The following is a 22,040-nucleotide window of genomic DNA, read 5'->3' as shown; positions in this document are numbered from 1 at the left end:
CTAACGACAATTTATACATTTTTAGTCGTTTTTGGATCAGTGGGTTGGTGTCAAGAAAAATATTTCAAGACAAGGGCAACTTGTTATTGATGAAACACCAATTTTCATTTGGGTATTTCAGTAAGTTTGGTCAATTATCACTAAGAAAAACTGTCGAAGCTCAAAAAGTACAAAATATCTCAAAATCATCGTTGATAGTAATTTTCAACAAAGAAGAAACCTCTGTCTCACAGACCCGGTGGGAACCCAACTTAACTGGAATTATTGTAATACCTTCTTGATCAAAATTTCGTCCATGGTGGGAAATGACCCTAAAATTTCAGCCTACTGAGAAATTGTGAAATGTGTTTTTATTTCAGCCCCAGCCCAATGTGTGTTACATAGTTTTATTAATGTTTTTTTATGGAAAAATGTGTTACAACATGATTTCGGGGCATCGATAAATTAGAAGTTTACTCCAAAAAAAGGAAAGTAAGAATAACATGGGTACTGGTATTTGAACAAAATATCCATCGGTATATCGGTATTGAAAAGTCTCGTACGCTTACAACAAAGCTTCATGGGGGCCCTTCATACCTCCTTTCAAATTGGAAAAGTTTCTTATTTTAAGGTGTTTTAATCAAAGATATTTCAGTCATTTTTGTCGGAATGAATTTTGCTTTTCATTTATTTGCGGTGTTCTTTTAAAGACCTCATTTAAATAATTCAGATACAAGTTTCAAAAAATAAATTTAAAGCTTTCATGCCAAAAATTACTTTTGAGCCATTGATTGAAGAACAAAGCACAAAAAAATGTAATTTTTCGTGTTCTTTCATAAACGTTATCAACTAAGCAAACAATTACTTCTTTTAGAAATAAGGTAGTAGCATGAATATACCACAGGGGGACAGATGCCAATTCTTTTGGGGGCGTAGAAAGACGAGGGAGTCAAAAAGACACCTTTGAAGACTAGTTTTACCATTTTTAAGTCAAAAGAGGAAAGAAATGTCAAATGAATGTTCGAACATACCAACTTTTGATAAAGTGGTGGAAAATGATTTTCTTCCATTTCATCATTGATCTTCTTAACCCTTTGAGCATCTTGAAGGGTACCAAATACACAAGGGAAGGAATTTTTTCTGCTACTAGTCTCTATAATTTTACAAAACAGCCTTCAGAAACAAATTCAGCCAAATCGAACGAGTCAATCAGTCAATACATGATTTTGGTCAAGTTTACATTCTGGTGTGTAAAATACTAATTAGACAGGTGGCCGAACCAAAATTTTGTACATCATTTTCAATTATCTATATCACTGGTCAAAATTTCAAGGTCATAGCATTTGTCAATATTAAAATTTTAAGGGGAGGCTTGAGGCCCCAAGATGTTTAGTAAAAAAGTAAAAAAGCGAAAAAATAGGAAGATGCTCGAAGGGTTAGTATATTTTTTGAAAAAAGTATAACTGAGAACTCAAGACCTTTTTTAGGACAAAGAAGGTATCAAATGTTCAAATGTCTTGGTGTATTGATAAAAATAATAATAGTTATTGAGTTTAGCATTGACTTCTCACTCCATAACATAGACGTTCCATTCGCTTTTTCATTGTACCCAAATACAAGCCGATTACAAAGTTGCCAACAACTGGAAAATCATAATCAACTTAATGTGTTCCATATTAATGTAATTGTATCTCGCTAAAATATACAACCCTGCCAAAGGTAACCAGCATATTGCAAAAGTTACAATTATTAACGTTGAAATCTTCGTTAACTTTCTTTTCTCTGAGGCTTAACAGCAATCTGCCGTTGTCTTTTCAAGGTTTCTGCAATTTCATTTGTATCTTGGTTATTGCCACTTTCGAGTGTATGACTATTCTTTATCAACGGCTGCCATATCAACAAATAGCAACAACAAAGCAAAGCACATGTACTGAATCCATTGAGTTCAAAAAAGACTTTGCTTGGCCTCAGTGGCTCGCCAAACGTCCAAAGATTTTTCTGAGGCACCCGTATATAAATGTACTACTACAGAAATGACCAATAAAGCTAATACCCATAAAGATACACATATGCATACAGCGTATTTTTGGCTTGAGTTTCGGTACTGTATTGGTTTCATATCACACCAGAGCCTATCCACTGTGATCCCTACAAGATTCAGTATGGATATAGTGGAAGATCCCTCAAGGAATAAGAATATCAAATTTATTGAAGTTGATATATGATGTTCAGGTAGAATGAAAATAACAACGATAATAATCACCATTGCAAAACCAACTAAACCATCAGACATACAAAGGCCTGTTAAAAAATTGCTGAATTCCCAACTCGTGTGTTTCTTTGATTTAAACTCTTCTTGACGATAAATATAATTTGTAAAACAATCAATACAAACGCTGTTAATCCAACTATAACCCAATTGCTATATATGCTTGGTAACATAAAGTGAATTCAATAGGGCCGTATTGTATGATGGTTGTTAAATTATTTGAAACCATTTTTTATTTTGCTCAAATTACTGAGATTTTTCTCTTCTCTTTCAAGCTGAAAACCCGGGGAGGGTACTACCCTTGTCGACCGACGGGGGTGCTCCGCTGAGGTTCGAAAAATGGACCCTACGTGGGACTCGAAATTTGCGAAAAAACTGACCCTGAATGGGACTGAAATTCCAAAATTTTCTCAAATTTTCTACTTTTTCCCCAAATTTTCCAAAAATAGGCACCCTACGAGGGACTGATTTTTCTATTTTGGTGTTTTTGCGACCCTACCTGGGACTCGTGGAGGTCAAAAAAGGTACCCTGACCAGCGGAGCATCCCCGTAACCCATCTTGCCCTAATACCCCCCCCCCCCGGGCTGAAAAAAACTTTTAATGCGTAGATTGTAGTTAAGAAGTAGCTAAAGATTCGATGAAAGTTTTAATCAAAAATAATTATAAAGTTAAAATATATTTTTTATCATATCTATCTTTTTTAACATATATATCCACATTAAAAGAAGTGCGATATAATATGTGACTATGCACACTCAATATTTTTACAATAGACTGTGTCATTTTATTGATCAACAATCAGTGTGAAGACTATTTAAAACTGATTTTAGTTTTACGGAAAAATAGTCGTCAAAAAACCTTCATTATCATTGTCATTTTTTGAAATCTATTATACAAATAAGGGCTAATCTATAGGGCAGATGTCGTGAAACATCCAAGCTGGCACACAAGGTTGTTTAGACGTTCATCTAACGTTATATGGACGTTGTGAACGTTAGATAAACGTTGTAACAACGTTGTGTGCCAACTGGGATAGGCGCTAAGTAGGTCCAAGTTTCTTTCGCAAACTACTCAAAATCAATATAGAGAAGTATGACGGTCCGTTTGAATTTTTTTTTCATTTTTATAGCTCAAGATTTATTTGAAAATTTATCTCCAATCATAATGATAATTGATAAAATACCGTGTCACAGAACAGATCAGATAGGCTAATTGGTTGCCTAATCGTTGGAAAAAAATGACTTTTTCATGTTCTGTACCAGACCAAAATATTAAATACAATAAGAACAAATTAAAAAGATCTAAAGGCTTACAGACTCTAAAACACCCCATTCTTTAAGAGATTGCACATATATATACACTAACAAAATGGTAAAAATAAGAACATTGTGAGAACATTTTAGGCTTGAAAGAAAAAACTAAAAGGCAAAAGACTTCAAAAATTCGAACGTTCCTATATGAGAAACGTGTACAAAGTACCTGGTTTCCTAGTCATAGAACAATTGAGTGTCGTTTGACATTCGCGAATGAAAAAAAATTAAGGTAAAAAGTCTAAAGCAGGAGAGTCCTGACACTTTTATTGGCACTTTTAACACTTTTTAAAACAAGCTAAAATAAGACTTTTTTTATTTTAGCGACCCGGATAGGATTTCGTAGGTCTGAAAAAGAACCATCCATTTATCTACGTAAACTCATAGTTTTGCAAAGTAAAAAAAAGAAGTACTCTCTTCCTAAATGTGGATTTTCAGCCTGCCCTCCTCCCAACCATAGATTTATAAATGCCTGAAGGGCGGCTACAATCATGGACAAAATATTTGAGACAAAGGAATTTCCTGAAGAAATTTTAAATACCACAAATGATTTTCAAGCGCGTTAAACTACAGGTGTGAAGTAGAGTTTTAACTCTGAGTTTTAATATGAGACTTAATACTAAGGACCTTAGGATCTCAGAATTTAAAAGCTCGAATTTTCTCGAATAAGGCTTGAAATATAGCCTAGAAGCCACCGAACTCCTCTAAAATTGAAAATTCAATGAAAGAGAGTAGAAGTGCTAAAAAAGCAATTCTCTTCCCCGGGGGGGGGTACTAGGGTTGGCGAATGAGGGGTATGTGCGGACGGGACCTCCGAAAACCGACCCTTAGAGAAACTTTTTGAACTTTTTTTTCGTTTTTTGAAAAAAGTCATACCCTTAGAGACTTTATTACAATTTTTTCTCTGGAAATCAAAGAATTTCCTAAAAATCTTGAATTTTCCGACCCTTACAGAGACTAATTTAAAACTTATTGATTTTTCCGACCGAGACTTTGAAAGGTGAAAAAACCATTTTTGCCTAAATACCCCCCCCCCGGGTTCTCTTCCGAACTTTAAATTCTGAAAAACGTTAAAATACATTAAAATCTCAATATATTTCGACCATGATTGTACATGGCGTACTTTTGCTGAAAAGTGTGCCGTGGTTAGGTAGGAACTCCTACAAAGGGACACCAAGGTCACGTCACATTACAATAGAATTTCAGTGCTTGACCAATCAGATGCTTTGCGGGTTTTCGAAAACAATAGCAACAATATCTTTTCCTGATATTCACTTTTTTATGCCTGTCATGACTTAAAGCACGACATTTAGCCCTTCGGGATTTAGAAATCTATGCTCCCAACACCCAGATTCCAATGGCACTAAGTATAGGACTCTTCATAATAGAATTCTTTGGATTCCACACTCGAGTTAACTTACGCGGAAGAACACGAGAAAAAAACTGTCTTTGTGCCTTGTTCTCCTTCTTCTTTTACTCAAAAGTCATTTTTGACATGGAAACTGTAAGTTTAAATTTTTGGCAGTTTTAATAAGGGAAGCAACAGCAATTCTGACAAAAATGACTGACATAACTTTTGATCAAAATATGCCTTTTTGCAATTATTTATTAACTAGCGTCAGATGGTTTTTCACTATATTTCATTAGCTTTATTGAAGACTAGTGGATACCCCTTGAAACAGCATACATATAAAATACCTAATTTCGAGAATTTTAATCATCGCTGTATGTGTCGTAAACATCGAAGTTATTCATAATTTTATCAAAAGATTCAGTTTTTCGGACCGAAAGAATCACAATTGAATTTAAGGTCATAAAATCTATACTTTTTAGGTACCTATACTTCTGTTAGATATGAAAAAATTATTTTCTTCTTCATTGGTAGAGCCAAAAGAAGTCTTAAGGTCAAGCTTATTTATGGTAGTGGACAATAAAATCTGAAAGTCGATTTTCTCAAAACCCGGTCAAACTGTATACCAAAATGTCACAAATTTGATGGAGATATAGAAAAACATTAGTACCATACATAAAAAATGAAGTTAATAAAGGTTTCGACCCTTCAAAGCCGTTAAGAAAACAGCCGCAACTGTATTATGGACATGAAAAGAAACCCTGAAAAATACAAATATTGATTTGGGAATGGATTTCAAGCAAGTATTTGATCACACAAACGCTAGATGAAAGTAAAACCCATTGCCGGATTTCTATAAATATGCCACTGAAAAAACAAAGAAAGAGCTAGGTTCAATACGTCATTCTAAATGCGGCGCAAATCCTATAGATTCACTTTTTCTTGATTAAGAAAGGTTGAAAATTCCTCTTTAGCTATTTGGGGCTTTAAACACAATGGTCCAAACCGATACTGAACCGAAAATCGATATTCTGTACGCCTACATGAAATATTTTAAAAAGTTCCTACTTTTAGAACGATTAAAACGAAAAGTCAAGTAATTCTTTGATAGCATCCAAATTGGTCGTTAAATTAGAAATAATTGCACTTAACAATCATCAAAAGAAATGTGAGGAATCCTTTGTTAATATAGAAACTATTTAGGGAAAACCACAATAGCGAGAGTCGTTTTTGGAAAAAAAGATTCAAGAAACTTTTGACACGACAATAATACCAAGTACAATGTATTTCTTTCATTTCATCCCCTGACAAAAGTTTCGAATGCTTGAATTAAGATAGAGGGCATGGCTATAAAAAGAGAGGAAAAGGCTTTTAAGAATCATTCAATTCTGAAGATCACCAAAGGAGTTCAAAATTTGTTCAATATTGAACTATATATCAAGAGGAAGATTTACTAGTGCGAGAACCAAGAAAGTGAAAGATGAAAGTTCTTTGCTTGGTATTACTTTGTTTTTTCATATCAGCTGCAAAAGGTATTCCTTAATTCAATTTTTCTCTCTTAACCAATAATAAACGGATAATGGCCATTTGAACTACTCATTTACGTTGCCTTCCAGAAAAGTTACAATTGTTCGGGAGGTTAAATTGCGGACTGCTCTCATCTAGATTTTATGTTGAAGTAATTAATTTTCAAAGTCATGATTTGTTTTACTTAGCTAACCAAAATGCAAATGAAAAATGGCATGACGGCAAACTTGCGTCCAGATTGAGATTTGAAAATGTCGAAGATCCCATCACAAACGTGGACAAAGAAGATCAAGAAGAAGATTTGAAAAATGATGATAAAGAAAATGAAGAAGAAGAAAATGATGATGATAATGAAGAAGAAAATGAAGACGACGTGGATAACAATGACAATGACGATGACGATGACGATGACGAAAGAAATGATCGCGAGGTTCAAATTACCGACACAGATAATGCATTAAAGGTAATGAAAGCTTTGGAAGGTCAAATAGGAAAATACCATCTAGTAGAAAAAGGGGCTCAGATCCTTTCGAATATCTCGAACACAATCTACATAAGCTTATTTCCACTTTCTTAGAAAAAGACAAAACAAAAGAATATTTTTCTCACAATAAATAAATTTTGTAAAGCCAGAAAGTAAATGATTTGATAATAAAGCCAGTTCGAGGAAAATTGCTAAATTCATTGTAATAGGACACATTTTCAAAAACCAAATATTGCCTGTTTTATTAAAAGACGCTGTTCCTAAAATAAAAAGTTTTCTTTTATAAATAGTGCAAAAGGATCCCATAGTTGGTGGATTGCTTGTTGGTGCAGCAAGTGCCTTGAAATTTCGCCGTGCTACTGGTTTCCGAGTACGTCGAACCTTCCGTCGAGTTCGACGTTCGTTTAGAAGGTCTCGACGTGGAGGACGTCGATCCAGACGCAACAGAAGAGGTGGACGTCGTGGAGGTAGAAGAGGACGCCGTGGTGGAAGACGTGGACGCAGAGGTCGACGTGGACGTGGACGGGGAAGACGTGGAAGACGATGGGGATAATCTTGAGACTTGAAGAAAAATTTTACTACGGCTGAATATGATTATTGATTCATACTAGGGTTTTATATTTTTATTTTATATGATAATTCTTTTTTGTTTGCTCTGTTAGCCTATTTCATAGGATTCATGCATATGTTACATGCTACTTTCTATTCACTTTAAAGGGGAAGAGAATGCACAACTCTGGGCAGATCTCCCTTTAAGGAAGACTTTGTATCTTGAATTCGCTTGGGAATTCAAGAATTATTTGCTACCTTTGTATAAAACTTATAATCTAAATTGACAAGTGACGTAGAAGAATATCATGTACTAAAGACACGATTCCTATAAGCTAATGCAGTAGAGTCTCTTTAACTTAAAGCCCTTAATCCTATTCAATCTAGGCTTTTAGGGGCGGTTCAGAACTAGGGGGGTGGCTTTTCCTGTACCACCCCTTAACTTTTGATCTAGTGGGTCTATTTGGATGAAATTTGGCACATAAGATCCTTGGGACGTAAGATAACTTTTGCCAAAAAAAATTTTTATTGACGTCACTCGTCATGCCTAAAGTGAGCAAAAACCGAAGATTTCCTTTGTTCTTATAAACAGTATTGTATTCTAACAAAGGGTTTACAAAAAGTTCCCTGAGTTTAAAAAATTTTATCCTAAATCTTCAATAAATTACGGTTTAAACGATATATTTGACATTGAAAATAAATTTGTATTGGAAAAGTGTCAATTTTTGTGACACCTTACTGTCAGAAATGTCATCATGCTGAAGGTGTGAAAATATTTAGGTGGCAAATATAAAAAATTTACCATGGTCAGAGTCCTTAAGTGTGAAATAGGGTGATTATAAGGAATACTAGGAAATCACAAGCAAGATTCCTCCTCTACCAGCGCTAACTAACATTTCATTTTTTTTTAGTTTTAGTAAGCCAACACCATACAATTCATTTGACTATTATTTTACTAACTTCTATACTAGCGGATATGAAGCTTAGGACTAAGATCCAATGTAATGTAATGTAATGTAATGTAATGTGAATTTTATTTGGTCAAGAAGGACTAAAATTTATTAGTCATTGCTACAAGCATTAATGTGGACCTACTATATAAAAAAATAGTTTAAAAAAATAATAAGATAATAAAATACAATGTATAGCAATGTGCCCTCCCGGTTATTACCATAATGGCTTTATGGCAACTCCTGAACTTGGGCACAGGATGTACGTTTTAAGATAATAAAATATAAATAATCATTTCGACTATTAGCAAATACCGTATTTCCGGGCGTCTATTTAATTTTTCGATTTTTGGAGGGGCGTTTATTCGAGGGAGGCGTTTATTAAATTATTTTAGTCTAAAGTCGAATATTTAGAGCAAATATACCCTTTGTTTTGGTTCTTTATCAGGATTTTATTGCAAAATTTCTTTGTTTCAAAGACTAAAATTGCATCGAAAACTGCTCTGGCTACAAGAAATGACTAAAATTTTCTTTTTCAAACCCAATCAACACTGGTATTGAAGTATTAAAGTCACAAGTTTCTTCTAATAAACGCCCCTGCCCTTGAGGGGGCGTTCATTCGAAGGGGGCGTTTATTTGGGGGGCGTTTAATAAATAATTTTCCTTTTAAGAGGGGCGTTTATTCGAGGGGGCGTGTATTCGAAGTAATACGGTAAATATATTCTTAAAGTTAACTGGGTTAAAATAAATGACTTAAAAAACAGAGATTATCAGAGATTATTGCAAAAGTAATTGAATTTAGAGAATAAGGCTTGCAAAGACAAAAGAATTTGCTGGAAATTGTGTATTGAGTGTTATAGTTCAGCTGAGCGAAAAAAAAGGCTTTTGCTAGGAAATAGGTTAATTAAAATTAAATAGAAAATATAGGTAGATGGGATTCTGGCATAAATTCTAGATACTTGGATATTATAGTTATATGACTTGAGTGAGGTAAGAGATTAGAGCTTAGAGCTAAAAAGAGGTCTTGGATGTGAAGTTAATCAAGAGGGAGATATCCTAAGTATGATGATCATCAATAATTGCCACCGGAAGAAGCCTAAAGCTTCTGAGGATGGCATTCATAGCTTCACGCATAAGGAAGTTGGGAAAACATCTCATAATTTTGCGCGCGTTTTTCAGTATTTTAGTTCCGCTTAACGGTAGCATTCTTATCTTACGGTCTCTCTATTGTTTTATCATCATCAAAAAGACTTTTCCGGAGTTATTTTGATCTAATTACTCATTTTGAAATATCAGTTTGTCTTTTTCTTATCCCTGGAGAGTTAAATGAATCTAAGGAAATTCCCTTTTCTGGGAAATTCCCTTTTTATACCACAAGTAGTTATTAAGCGCTCTTCATAGGTTAAAAAATTACTATTACTTGAACAGTTGTGTTGCTAAACGTGTAATAGTAAATAACATATGAAGAGCAGTATTTCAAATATAAGCTTTTATAGGAAAAACCAGTAAGTCATATGATTCTGGCTGGGCTGCTCTAAATTTATAGAGTTTTTTCAGCCTTAAATGTCAATATTAATTAAAATGGAAACATGTACTTCTCAGTAATTTCTGAAATCTGAGGTTCAGATTCTTCTTAATTTATTCTTAGGTTTTGGCCAAATTTCAGCCTCGTATTCTTATGAAATTGTTCTTATAAAAAACGTGTAAGACAAGGCACGGATGTCACTCTAAGTAGACTGTAAATCACTCCATTGACACATTTGTTAGCATTTGAAAGAATTTTGTCTCAGATGAGAGGTCAGTCTTAACAAAAATTACTGTAGGGCTAAGATCATTCCTTTTGAATGCAAATTCAACTCTATGTGTTCGTTTTGCTGCGGTGGCACCTTAATGAAAGTTATGGCTAGTTACTATAGCACTCACTGTAATTTGTCACGATTGCATCATGTGTAAGGGGAGTTTTTATTGTTTTTTTTTTTTTTTATTTATGAAAATTTACAGTCCAGACACACAAGGGCCTCTAAACCGATCTATTATCTACAATTACAAAGCTCTTGATTCGTAGCGCAATGGATGTTCCATCTATGCCTTGGTTAGTTCTTCCTTGAACGCTTTGATGCTAGTAGCGTTAACAGTCTCTTTTGGTAGCTGGTTCCATGCTGTCACACATCGATAGTAAAACGACTTGGTCTGGACACCTCTGAATCCATCGTCTGCAAAGTTTTGTATCAGTTCGTAATCGTGAAATTCGAGATGGATGCACCCTGCGAATAAAATTTTCAACTGTGGTGCCCTTTTCGTAGAAGTGCAAGTGTTTGTAGATCTGAACCATGTCTCCAAAGTGTCTTCTGAATTCGAGAGAAGGCAAGTTTTCGTAGGCTGCTCGCATGGTAGATTACTTAAACTTCTGACCATCCTAGTGGCACGTCGTTAAACGCCCTCAATTAAGTTGATGTCCTTAGTAGTTTTGGTGACCATACAGATTGGGCATACTGGAGATGAGGCCGGACAAAGGTTGTGTACACAGTGAAGAAAGTTTTAAGGCTTAGGTCTTCGAAACCTCTTCTGATGACTCCTAGAATGGAATTTTCTTTTTTCACTTGTTTTGATATATGTTCTTCAAAGGATAAGTCAGAGTCTATCACAACACCGAGATCTTTTTCAACAAAAACATGTTCAAGTTGTTCACCTTTAAGTTAGTACCAAGAGGGGGCCAAGAGTGAGAACGTGGCACTTATCTGGGTGAAATCTTAATGGCCAGTCATTTGACCACTTTTCAAGTTTGTGCATGTCTTGTTGGATAGCCAATGAATCCTCGATCAAGTTGACTTCTCTTAAAATAAGATTGTCATCCTACAATAATTAATAAAAGAAAAGTATATCATCTAATTAGTATTTTTTGGATTGATGTATCACATTACTCTGAGCCGTGTCAAGAGCAGCCGCCGGCAGATTTTTATTGAAATAACTGTTCTTTTTTTCCGGGAGAGTATATTTTATGGATAAATCTAGGAGAGACTTTCCACAAAACACCCAGGTAAAATCCAGGGATCGCCTTAAAGACGTCTGTTCTTAAAATCCAGGAACACACTTTAAGGAAAAACACATAAAATTTTCCAGCGGACAATCTGTTCAAAAAATCCAGGAGCTAAATTGTGAAAAACACAACCAGGTATGCCAGATTTTTTTCTAGGGAGCTTCATAATTTTCTTAAAAGGTCTCATTTTCTAGGAGCATTTTAACTTTCTTAGAGAATAGCTGTTATATTTTTCCAGGAGCATAATATTTCTAGAGAACAGATATAAAGATTTAAAAATCCATAATTCGGAGTTTCATGCTCTAAGCAATCATCAGATGTAACTAAAAAAAAAGCTGTGTGAAAACATATCTTACAAAATTGGTAAAATGCTGATTAAAAAGTCGTAAAAAAGTGATAAAAAGTGATAAAATCGTAAAACTATGAATTGTCACGAGGGACATCGAATGTGTCCAGAGGGACATCTTTAAAGTTTTTTAAAAATAATTTGCTCATACAGGGTGTCCCTAATAAAAGTATCGAGTTTGAACATGCGATTGAGTAGAAAGTTTTAAGTGTGTATTGACAAAATTGTATTTTAAGCTCTCCCTCTTTTTTCTTTGTCATTACGATTAATTTATACGTTGCAACTACCTTTTGTAATGAGCCTATGTGAAGGAGAACGTTTTTATATTTTAGCGATAACACACACAAACTTTTTTACTCAATCGCATGTTGAAACTCGATACTTTTATTAGGGACACCCTGTATAACGGCACGTGGAGATTAGTTCGGTTCTTTTGTTTATAAGTTTGTCTTTGGAAGTAATTATGTGGTACTTTTCGGTCATACAAAGGTTGCACGATTTGCCCCATTTGAATAGGGTTTTGCGTGATCGATGACTTTCCAGGATAACAGGGGTGAAATGTTTTTGCGCTGTAGTTTCTATACGTACTTTGAAAGTTCAGTGGAATTCTCTTTTTCCTCATACCTAAAAGTATGTTTATGTTGGTTCCATCTCGTTCTGAAGGTATTTTCGGTAAGGCCGATGTAGTTAACACCCTCATCGTCTGGGGAGGATTTTACCGTACATTGGTATATTAAATGCTTATTGCTTATTAAATGCTTATCCAGATATTTTTGATTAAAAAAGCTCTAATCCTGGTTGGTTTTATCGAGCACTCTTTGAATATTATTTCACCTCATTTGATAGAGAACAGATATACATTTTCCAGGAGTCCCATTTTTTCCCAGAACAGATGATATAATCTAGGAGAGCCCAGGATACAGAACAGATAGTTTTTTTTTCCAGGAGAAAGGGGCCTGAAGAACAGATATTTCATACTTCCTAGCCGATGGCTGCTTATGCCGTGTTACCCTGGACTTGCCTAGCTCTGTGAGACATTTATAGCCGATGCTATTTGCCAGTTCTTTTTTCATTTTTAAGGTATTATGCGACATGTTGAAATGAACAGAAAACAAGTCCAATTTTCTGAGTCCATATAAGTACATGAGGTCTCCCTGCTTGATGTTTAGCAACTAAAGAGAAGGTTCCCGGGTGAATAGAGAAATCCAGAGAAGGAAATGGCGTTCTTCCCTAATATACAATAGACAGTAGGGAAAAGAAACCTTCAAGGCGCAAACTAACTTGGTTATTTACTAGGCAAAAATAGGAGCTTGGGAACACTCCACACGGTAAGGGTGGGTTTTTTACCTCCCCCCAGATCTCTAAGAGTCAAAAGGTTTCTCTAAGTGTTGGGTTCTTTCCCAATTTGGATCTTTTTAAGGTTACGAAGATTATGAAAATTATGAAAAATCTTTCTAAAGGTTGTTACTTCGCTAGAATTTTAGTTTTCCTTAAAAGCCGGATTTAAGAGGTCTAGTGCGCACATACACGACATTCTCTAACCCTAGTACTCTTCTGTAACCCGCCTCTCGGTTAAGAACCTTATTTGAATTCGTGTTCTATTTGCGGTTCAAAAGGCGGTTGTATAAAATTTGAAGCCTTTTTTGGGAACCCAACAAGGTTACCGTGAAAAGCACACGACCTGTGCCGACCAATACACCTTTTCGACCGTAGTCGCGCGGGCATTTTTTTTGTCCGCTTTATCCCACTAAAACCGTCCCAGTCCTTTTTTCGCATCAATAGACAGTAGAAAAATGCGTCAAAAAAGGATTGGGACGGTTTTAGTGGGATAAAGCGGACAAAAAAATGCCCGCGCGACTACGGTCGAAAAGGTGTATTCAGATTCTATTCAGCGCGCAATCAAGGCAGAGAAAAGTAACCTTAACGACAATCCTTGACAAGATCAACCGACAAGATCTTGGATGAAGTTCAAAGTTGATATTCTTATTCCCGTCGTTGAAAACACAACTAAAAAATGTCATCAATACTTTTTAAAAAGAGTCAGTGATAGAGAATCGTAACATAAAGATATGGCTATTATTTCGATTCCATTAAAGTAGCATTACTATAATTAATAGTTTAGTAGTTACTTTTATACATTTGGGAATCATGTAGAGACTCTAGATAAACATCGAATGGAACGGTGGAGATCGAAGTATTGTCTTTTTATTGTTTCAGAAAACAATCAATGTACAGGATTTGTCCGCAAAGGACAACTGTCATGGCGGCTCGAAGGACTCTGATTTTGAAAAATAATTAATACTCTTATTTCTAAAAAGTTCTCTGCTAACTTTTTCTATTCCTACTTTTGCTTGCCAAAAGTTTGAAAATAAATGCTAGAATATCAAACGGATAAATTTATGAAATCTGGTGTGAGAAAAAAATCACCAGAAGAATAAAATCAAACAAAATGCTTCTAATGACACGAAATTTTAAATTGGGAATATCTTTTCAATATTTCTCTGAGAAGAGTTGAGATTGACATATATTAGATGTGAGTCTCATAGCTCCACTGTGGTATAAAAATCTTTTGGTGGCAGGTAGTGGCACGGTGGATTTTTTGAGGGTGAAATTTAAAAATTTCTGGTGTCAATGTTCAATTTCTTATACATAACATGTTTTTGCATCTTTCTCAAAATTTAAAACGTCATAACGACGTATAATTGGTAATCAACTAGATGAGTTTGAATCTCGAAGGAGAACTTAAAGTCTCATTTGGGAATTGGATAAGTGTAATTTGATGAGAAATGCAATTAAAATGCTACGAAAAATCATTTAATGGTGGAAGGAGGGTGAACAATAATGTCATTACTGCGGACAAGGCTTGTACATGAGAAATTGGCAAAAATCAGCTCGTTGTTTTTCCAGTGTCTATAATAATTCCATGCTTAGAGGTTTCTGGGGAATTCGGCAATAGTAAACATGTATACTGATACAGTCTGCTAGACATTGATATGTTAATATTTTCTCTTCATCTTTGATTCTTTCTACAGTGATTAGATTGACACATGCGCGATAGAATTTCTATTTTTGGTCTTCAGAGGTTGATATTTTCTTTTAATGTTACATTTAAGACTCAACCGCTGATACTCAGGGTACAACAAGGTCAATGAGACTGACTCATTATTCATTGTTGGAGAAGAAGTTGAACACGTTGCCAAATTCATCTTTCTCGGATATGTTGTGCCTGAAGTCAGCGATGATGTGTTAAGAAGCATCGGCTGCCTTTGGTAAACTAAAGAAAAATGTATGGTCAAGAAACGACTTTTCTCTACGAATCAAATCGAGACTCTTCTACGCACTCATCATACCAATAGCAATATATGCCTGTGAAACTTGGTCTTTAAAGAAAAAAGATATGTCAAAACTTTCAGTCTTCTAAAAGGACTGCCTCAGAATCATGGCTGGGAAACGCAGAATCGACAAAACGAAAATAGTAGATTTAAAGCGTACTCTTGGTGTCAAGATGGATATCCTTGATAAAGTCAAAAGGAGGAGAATGAACTGGTTTGGTCACATCGCAAATGGAGACACCAATATCAACTATGTGCACATGGCTTTTAAGCGTGATTTAAAAAAAAAAATACATGGACGTCCCGCAAAAAGATGGAGCGATCTAATCCGAGAAGACACATGGATTCCACTTCTAACTGCTGAGCGCCGTGCCCGTGACAGAGAAAAGTGGAAAGAGTTTGTCTCCAAGAAGTGTGCAAAGATCCCCTTGGGATTATGCACTTAAGTCAAGTAAGTCAAAGTCACACGTCTCAAATTAGTTCCTATCACGCATCACACAAAATAAAAAAAACAATTCGATTTCATCTGATTCTCTGGTTCACGGGTCAAATTCCCTGGGAAATAGATCAAACAAAAATATAATGTCTGCAGAACGAGTAAATTTAAACTTGTCGTGCTTTCAGAAAAAAATAGTAATAATGAATCTCCTAAACATTTAAAATGAGTTAGGATATTCTTGAAATATTTTAATTAACGGCCAATCCTAAAAAGTTTTCTGGCAAATTTCATAGTTTCTTTCCGAAGTTCTTTATTCCGATAAGTGTAAAGAAACGGATTCAGCGCACTATTAACAAAAGTCAATACCATGAATATCTCGTAACAAAGCAAAACTTGTTGGCTGACAGATGTTCCGCTAGACCCCATAATGTTGATGTAAATGTAAAAACCAGCGGTCGGCATCCAACAGACTAGAAAGAATCCGACTAGCATTGCTATCGTTCTCACAGTCCGAATGTCTCGTTTGATCGATTTCTTAACCTTGCGAATAGTCTCCTTTCCTCCGTGCAATGTTTGACTTATCAGAGTTGAAGAAGAGCGTGGCTTCAAGGTTGGAGTGCTCAGCGTATGACTCATGAGAAAAGGAAGTGAAGTTTTGTTAGCATCACGCGTGCTATTGTTGATATCTCCGGTAAAAGCTTTGATAACAGGTAAAGAAGAAGTCCTTCTGATTCCAAGCTTTTTTTGGGAAAGTGGTGGAGTCAAATACAAGTGATTACTCGAATTTGATAAATCAGTCATTAAGATCTCATTCGAGGAAACAGATAGTTTGCAGTCATGTTCAACTTTTATATTCAGTTTCCTAGCAACCAAATAAATCTTGATATACACTACCACGATTGTAATTCCAGGTATATAAAACCCTGGAGGGCCTATGATAAGAAAAAGTTTTCTCGGTATGCCTCCAACACATGTTGATAAAATACGTCCCCAATGTAAGAAGTCATGAAAAGTGATTGAATTGAAGCAAATAGTCCAGAACCAGACGATGCAGATAACAATACAAGCCAATCTTTTCGTCATCCATCTCTCATATTTATACGGGTAGGCTATAGCAAACATACGGTCAAAGCTCACCACAGCTAAACTTATCAACGATCCTGAAGCTGTAACAATAAAAAAATATTTCCGTAACAAACATAGTTTCGGATGCGAATTGTTTGCATTTTGATTGTAAAAGCGTTCAAGGTATAAGGGCGTATAAACTACTGACGTTAATAAATCAGCTGTAGCCAAGCTTAGGAGCAATAAATTTGTAGCGGTCCTCAATTTATGTCTCGAAGATATAACAGTGACCAGCGTGATATTCCCAACGATTGATATTAGAGCGAGTATCGAACAAATCACTATATAGATGATTCTGTACGGTTCTGTAAAGTCTCTTTTTGCGTATCCAGGCTTTATTTTGAATGGTGGGAAAGTGAAAGTTTCACTGATAGTGCTTCCATTGGTTCTCTGGATAAAATGGTATCCATTCTCTTCCATATTGAGTCTCAATTGAATCAGGTCTTTACCATCATTGATCAATAATTTTTTGTATCTGTTCAAAAAAAATGAAATAATTAAATTTGAATTTAAATTTTTTCTATCTTATTCAGGCTAGCTGTTCAAAACTAGGCTGCATCACAGATATCTAAGCCCGAAGGGCTAGATAGGCAACTTTAAGCTTTCTCCAGCAAAAAAAAGTGAAGCAAAAATTTGACTTTTTAAATTTCGTGCCGATGGATAGGATCTAGCATTTTAATTGTTTTCGGAGCGTGAGATCAAAAAACGTAGGCTAAAAACACTATTTCACATCTCTCAAACCGGTGAAATTGCATATTTTAGTCACATGACTCTGGTAGGAAATCCTTCCAAAGATGAGCTTCACTTTTTGAACAAAGCTGCAAATCTAGCCCTTCGGGCTTTACAGATATCTGTGGGCTGCATGTTCAATCCACAGATCTCTGTATAGCCTGAAGGGCTAGATGTCGTGTTTAGGCTCTTCAAAGCAAACAAAAGTAAATATTGCAAAACAATATTGCTGCTATTGTTCTCGAAAACCTGCGAAGCTTCTTATTGGTCAAGCACTGAAATTCTATTGTAATGTCACATGACCTAGGTAGGCTTTCTTACCTAACCTCAGCACACTTTTCAGCCAAAGCACGACATCTAGCCCTTCGGCCTTGATAAATCTATGGTTCAATCTCCCGCTCAATCTCAAAGAAAAATAGAAGAATCCAACTAAATGCTAAATCTTGGTATAGCCAGGCTTAACTAATTTAAAGGACATGAAATAGAAATATACGTGTGGACTCCATGAAAATCGACCATGTAGTAGGAAATATTGAAAACTAATTAAAGAAATGGTTTTGCTCCTTTGCCATGAGTCCAAACACCCCTTCTCACAGACCCAATGCTTCCCACTGGAAAAATTGGGCAAAATATCGTCCCCGGTGGAAAATTATACTCTGGCTTTTATTCCCACTGAAAATAATCAAATAAACCAATTCTCGCCGCAAAATATTTACTTTTTTCCATCCTCACTTAATTTTCTGACTTGATGACAAAGAAATTTAAATCCCAAGCCATAAAAACTATGTGAATATCAACCCCCACCGAGTTAAGGTCCGTTATTTCTATCCTCACTGGCTGAAAAAAATCCGACCGGATCTGTGAGAAGGGGGTGTTTTAAGTTTTTAAAAACTGAGTGGTTTACCTCTCAAAGTCACTCGGACAAATTGTGACAGTGGTGGTTTAGAATCAACCAAAATTCACCCCCACTGTTGAGGATATTGATTATTCGAAGTATCGAACCCCCCAGATATCCTACTTTATTAAAGTCTATTCACGATAAGTGTGCACTCTTTTTTCTTTTACCTATAACTTTTGAAGGAATTCTTCGTTCTTTATAAATTTGGTATCATTGGAAAGATATTAGTGAGTGTAACAATTTGAAATAAAAAAGTCTTTAAAAAAATTCTAAAAACGAAGATGAAAATGAAGAAGAAAAAAATGAAGATCTTGTAGAAAAGTGCTATAACTTTCATTTTCACTGGAGAGATTCTTTGATCTTAGGAGATCATCACTGTGAAGAAATTTCATTAAAATATTTATTCAATATAAAGTTATGATACAAAGTTAATAAGTGATTGACCCCAAAAAACAGCAAAAAACTGCAGAAAACAGCGTTTTTAGACGTCAATCAGCTTATAACTTTGTTTGATATCTTTTGACTGAATGATTATTTTTGAGAATTTTTTTCACAGTGATGACGTTCGATGATTAAGGATTCACTCCAGTGAAAATGAAAGTTATAGCACTTTTCTACAAGATCTTCATTTTTTTCTTCTTCATTTTCATCTTCATTTTTAGAATTTTTTTAAAGACTTTTTTATTTCAAATTGTTTCACTCACTAATATCTTTCCAATGATACCAAATTTATAAAGATTGAAGAATTCCTTCAAAAGTTATAGGTAAATGAAAAAAGAGTGCACACTTATCGTGAATAGACTTTAGTAAAGATCCCCGCTGGATATCCACTCTTAAAAATATGCTCAACCCCCTGGATATCTATCCTCTATTACCCCTGGATATCGTATTTTTTACTTGAAAAGACACCTCTACCCCTGGATATCCGCTCCCTTGTAGATATTTAACCCCCTGGATATCCACTTTTGAACAAAAATCGTTAACTCCCTGGATGCCCGATATCCTCAACAGGGGAGGGGGGCACGGACTATTTCTGGAAAAGCCCATTCAAGTAAAAACCTTCGAATACGAGACCAAACAGGTTAAAAATCGTCTACTATACCTCACTAAAAGGTCCTTCACATACAAACAAACTTTCAACATAAATAATTTTCAAACTCAGAGGAGAATTTGATAATGTTAAAAGGGGCTTATCATAATCAACTAAGGCAAATGTTTTGTAAAGTCTTTCTGAAGCTTCTTTTGAATTTAAGTCTCTGATTATCTAAATATGAATTTTCTCTGTTTCCATGGAAGCAAATTTAACTAAGCCATTGACAGAATTCCACTCCATAATCTCTTTATTATCATTGAAATTATGTTATTTACCGATTTCCATGTTATGAAATCATCAATACAATAATTGTAACCTGTCATGCAACCACTTAACATGATAAAAATTAGTATCTTCAAAATATAACTCGTGCTGACTTCATCAATTCCAGACTGCACTTACAAACAAGGTTTCGTTGTAGTACATAGCCCGGGAGCCACTTTTAGCTTTTTGATAGCCTGATTGGCGCTGATAAGCGGCCCGGCGTAATTTGGCAGACTCCATTTTTTAGCTTTGCTTGAGGTGTTGGCAAATACATGCCACTAGGTCCAGTCCCTTTTTAGCGAAAAACAAACAGAAAACTCTGACCAAGGGATCAAAGTTTGGAGGTATTTTTGAGTTTTTATTATCTTTTCATAGCTTTGATAGGATTTTAGAATATATTTTATTGTTTTGAAAAAAAAATCAAGATGACGATATCCTCTAGTCTTCACTGGACTCGCCATCAAAATCATCAAAAAAACAAAGTTCAGCGGTCAGAAGTAGACTCTAGTCTAAGTAGTAAATGGATATGTTTCCAGTGTAAAACTTGTTATTCCTTACTCCTAAAGAGTTAATGTCTCAAAAGCCTGAAGCTGTCTATTATTTAATTGAACTCACTTACGACTCACAACTTTTGTAACAGGATTTCTCACCAGGAATATACTTTACAATAGATATTACCAGTTTCAGTTCCTGTTAAGCTGTTCAAACACTGGTAAAGCAGGTGAAGAATAAATCATTATCATTGTGTTGCCAAACTCTAAAAACAGTGCATTAGTCACATTAAATACTCTTGTAGCCACCACATATGTCTCTTCAAGCTTACATAACAAAAAACCAGGATCAGAGTAACAAGATCTATTTGCAATAATACCTCATCAGCATTTATAAATGAATTCAGTAGGAGAAACAAAAACGTGGGTTTTAAATCAATGTTCTCTGTTTATTTATCAAAGTCAATCATATTTTGAAAAATATTCATAAATTCCCCTGCACGTCATTTCTAATAGAGATTTGTTGACTTTTATGATATATAATGTTTGATTTGATAGCTCATACTTAGAAATTTGATCAAATTTCAATCATTAGTTTGGACAGATCACTTATGAAATTTTGACTTGCGTACAATGCAATATCCCTTTGTCTCAAGAAATAACGCAATTCTGACTTCCAAGTTTATTCGACTTAAATGCAATTGCGCATTCCCCAAGATCTTGACCACTATAAAAAACTAGGGTACAGTTTCACTTAAGTATTTTTGTTCTTTAATCTGGCAAAGTAAGCATTGCTCTTGCCAAATCAACCCATCTAACACGAAACGTCAAGACCGACGTCAAGTAATTCTATCACATAGGAGGATGAAATAATTAGGATTGAATTTTCAACGTATCTAAACCTCCTCGAAACCATGAGAGAATTCAGATCAATCATTCAACTATACTATCATATTACACAAGCAAAAGACTATGCCTATGACTATCCCATCATCGCACCATCACGTCAACTTTTTCCCATCAAATCGCAAAAATGCCAAAAAATATTGTACCGCTATCGAAAAATTGTCATTGTCACCATTGATTGAATGAAAAGCAACATTGCTAATATCAGGTTGAAAACCTACGAACAAATTAAGACTAAAAGCATGAGATTTTTATTTCATTTCAGATGATAAAGATTGCTTACAGTGACACTGCTATTTCTTAGATCGATAAAACATATTAAAGAAATCGTAACAACAAAATCTTAGGGACCGATTCTGTATGAAACGGAGCCACCATGTTGAAAAATGTACACCAATGATTTCTTGAATTTATATTAAATATTAGAATGACGTCATTACTTACTAAGCAGATTTTTATCATCAAAATGTGTCGGAAAAATTTTGATGAATAAGATAAAGCTTCTAAATCTTTTTCTCTTTTTACTCTCATCATCATACCAGATAGATAATTTAATTAAATTTATATATGTACTTTGTTTCAAATTTGAAGTTTGAACAGATTTTTACAGCTTCCCTACACCTTTTGACGTCACTGTCGGGGATATGATAAAATTTTGAAAAGAACAGTTTCAAATTTCTTCGAAATCATGTGTAAGAAAGATAATAATCATCATTTTTTTTGGGAAAATGACCTTTAGTCCCTTCGAAACTTTAAGTTTAAAAGTTTCTCTGCTATAACCGGACAAAATTTGGGCAATATTTGTATGAGATTTGCATGATACACCCCCTTCCCAGAGACCTGGTAGGTCTTTTTCAGCCAGCGGGGATAAAAATAACGGATTAAAACTCGATGAAGATTGATATTCTTATATTTTTTATGACGGGGATTTCAATTATTTTGTTTCAAAGTCAGAAAATT

The 22,040-nt window shown here is 34.9% G+C and overlaps 3 protein-coding genes across 3 annotated transcripts in view; 2 read left to right on the top strand and 1 right to left on the bottom strand.

Annotated features, from left to right (window-relative positions):
• Positions 1–22,040, top strand: part of LOC136798491 (DIS3-like exonuclease 2) — a 426,120-nt gene that overhangs the window by 105,087 nt on the left and 298,993 nt on the right. The window lies entirely within an intron of this gene.
• Positions 6,240–7,487, top strand: LOC136798406 (otolith matrix protein OMM-64-like). Its single transcript, XM_067055012.1, has 3 exons — positions 6,240–6,442; positions 6,626–6,900; positions 7,293–7,487. Exons 1-3 carry the CDS (start codon positions 6,391–6,393, stop codon positions 7,485–7,487), a joined length of 522 nt encoding a protein of 173 aa, XP_066911113.1. The 5' UTR covers positions 6,240–6,390.
• Positions 15,734–17,119, bottom strand: LOC136798505 (5-hydroxytryptamine receptor 1D-like). The gene has a single exon (XM_067055128.1). It carries the CDS (start codon positions 17,117–17,119, stop codon positions 15,827–15,829), a length of 1,293 nt encoding a protein of 430 aa, XP_066911229.1. The 3' UTR covers positions 15,734–15,826.

The sequence above is a fragment of the Clytia hemisphaerica genome, unplaced genomic scaffold (assembly GCF_902728285.1).
Source record: "Clytia hemisphaerica strain Z4C2 unplaced genomic scaffold, Clytia hemisphaerica genome assembly, whole genome shotgun sequence".
Classification (NCBI taxonomy): domain Eukaryota; kingdom Metazoa; phylum Cnidaria; class Hydrozoa; order Leptothecata; family Clytiidae; genus Clytia; species Clytia hemisphaerica.
The sequence above is the reverse complement of the archived record's forward strand: the minus strand, read 5'-3'. Positions and strand labels throughout refer to the sequence as shown.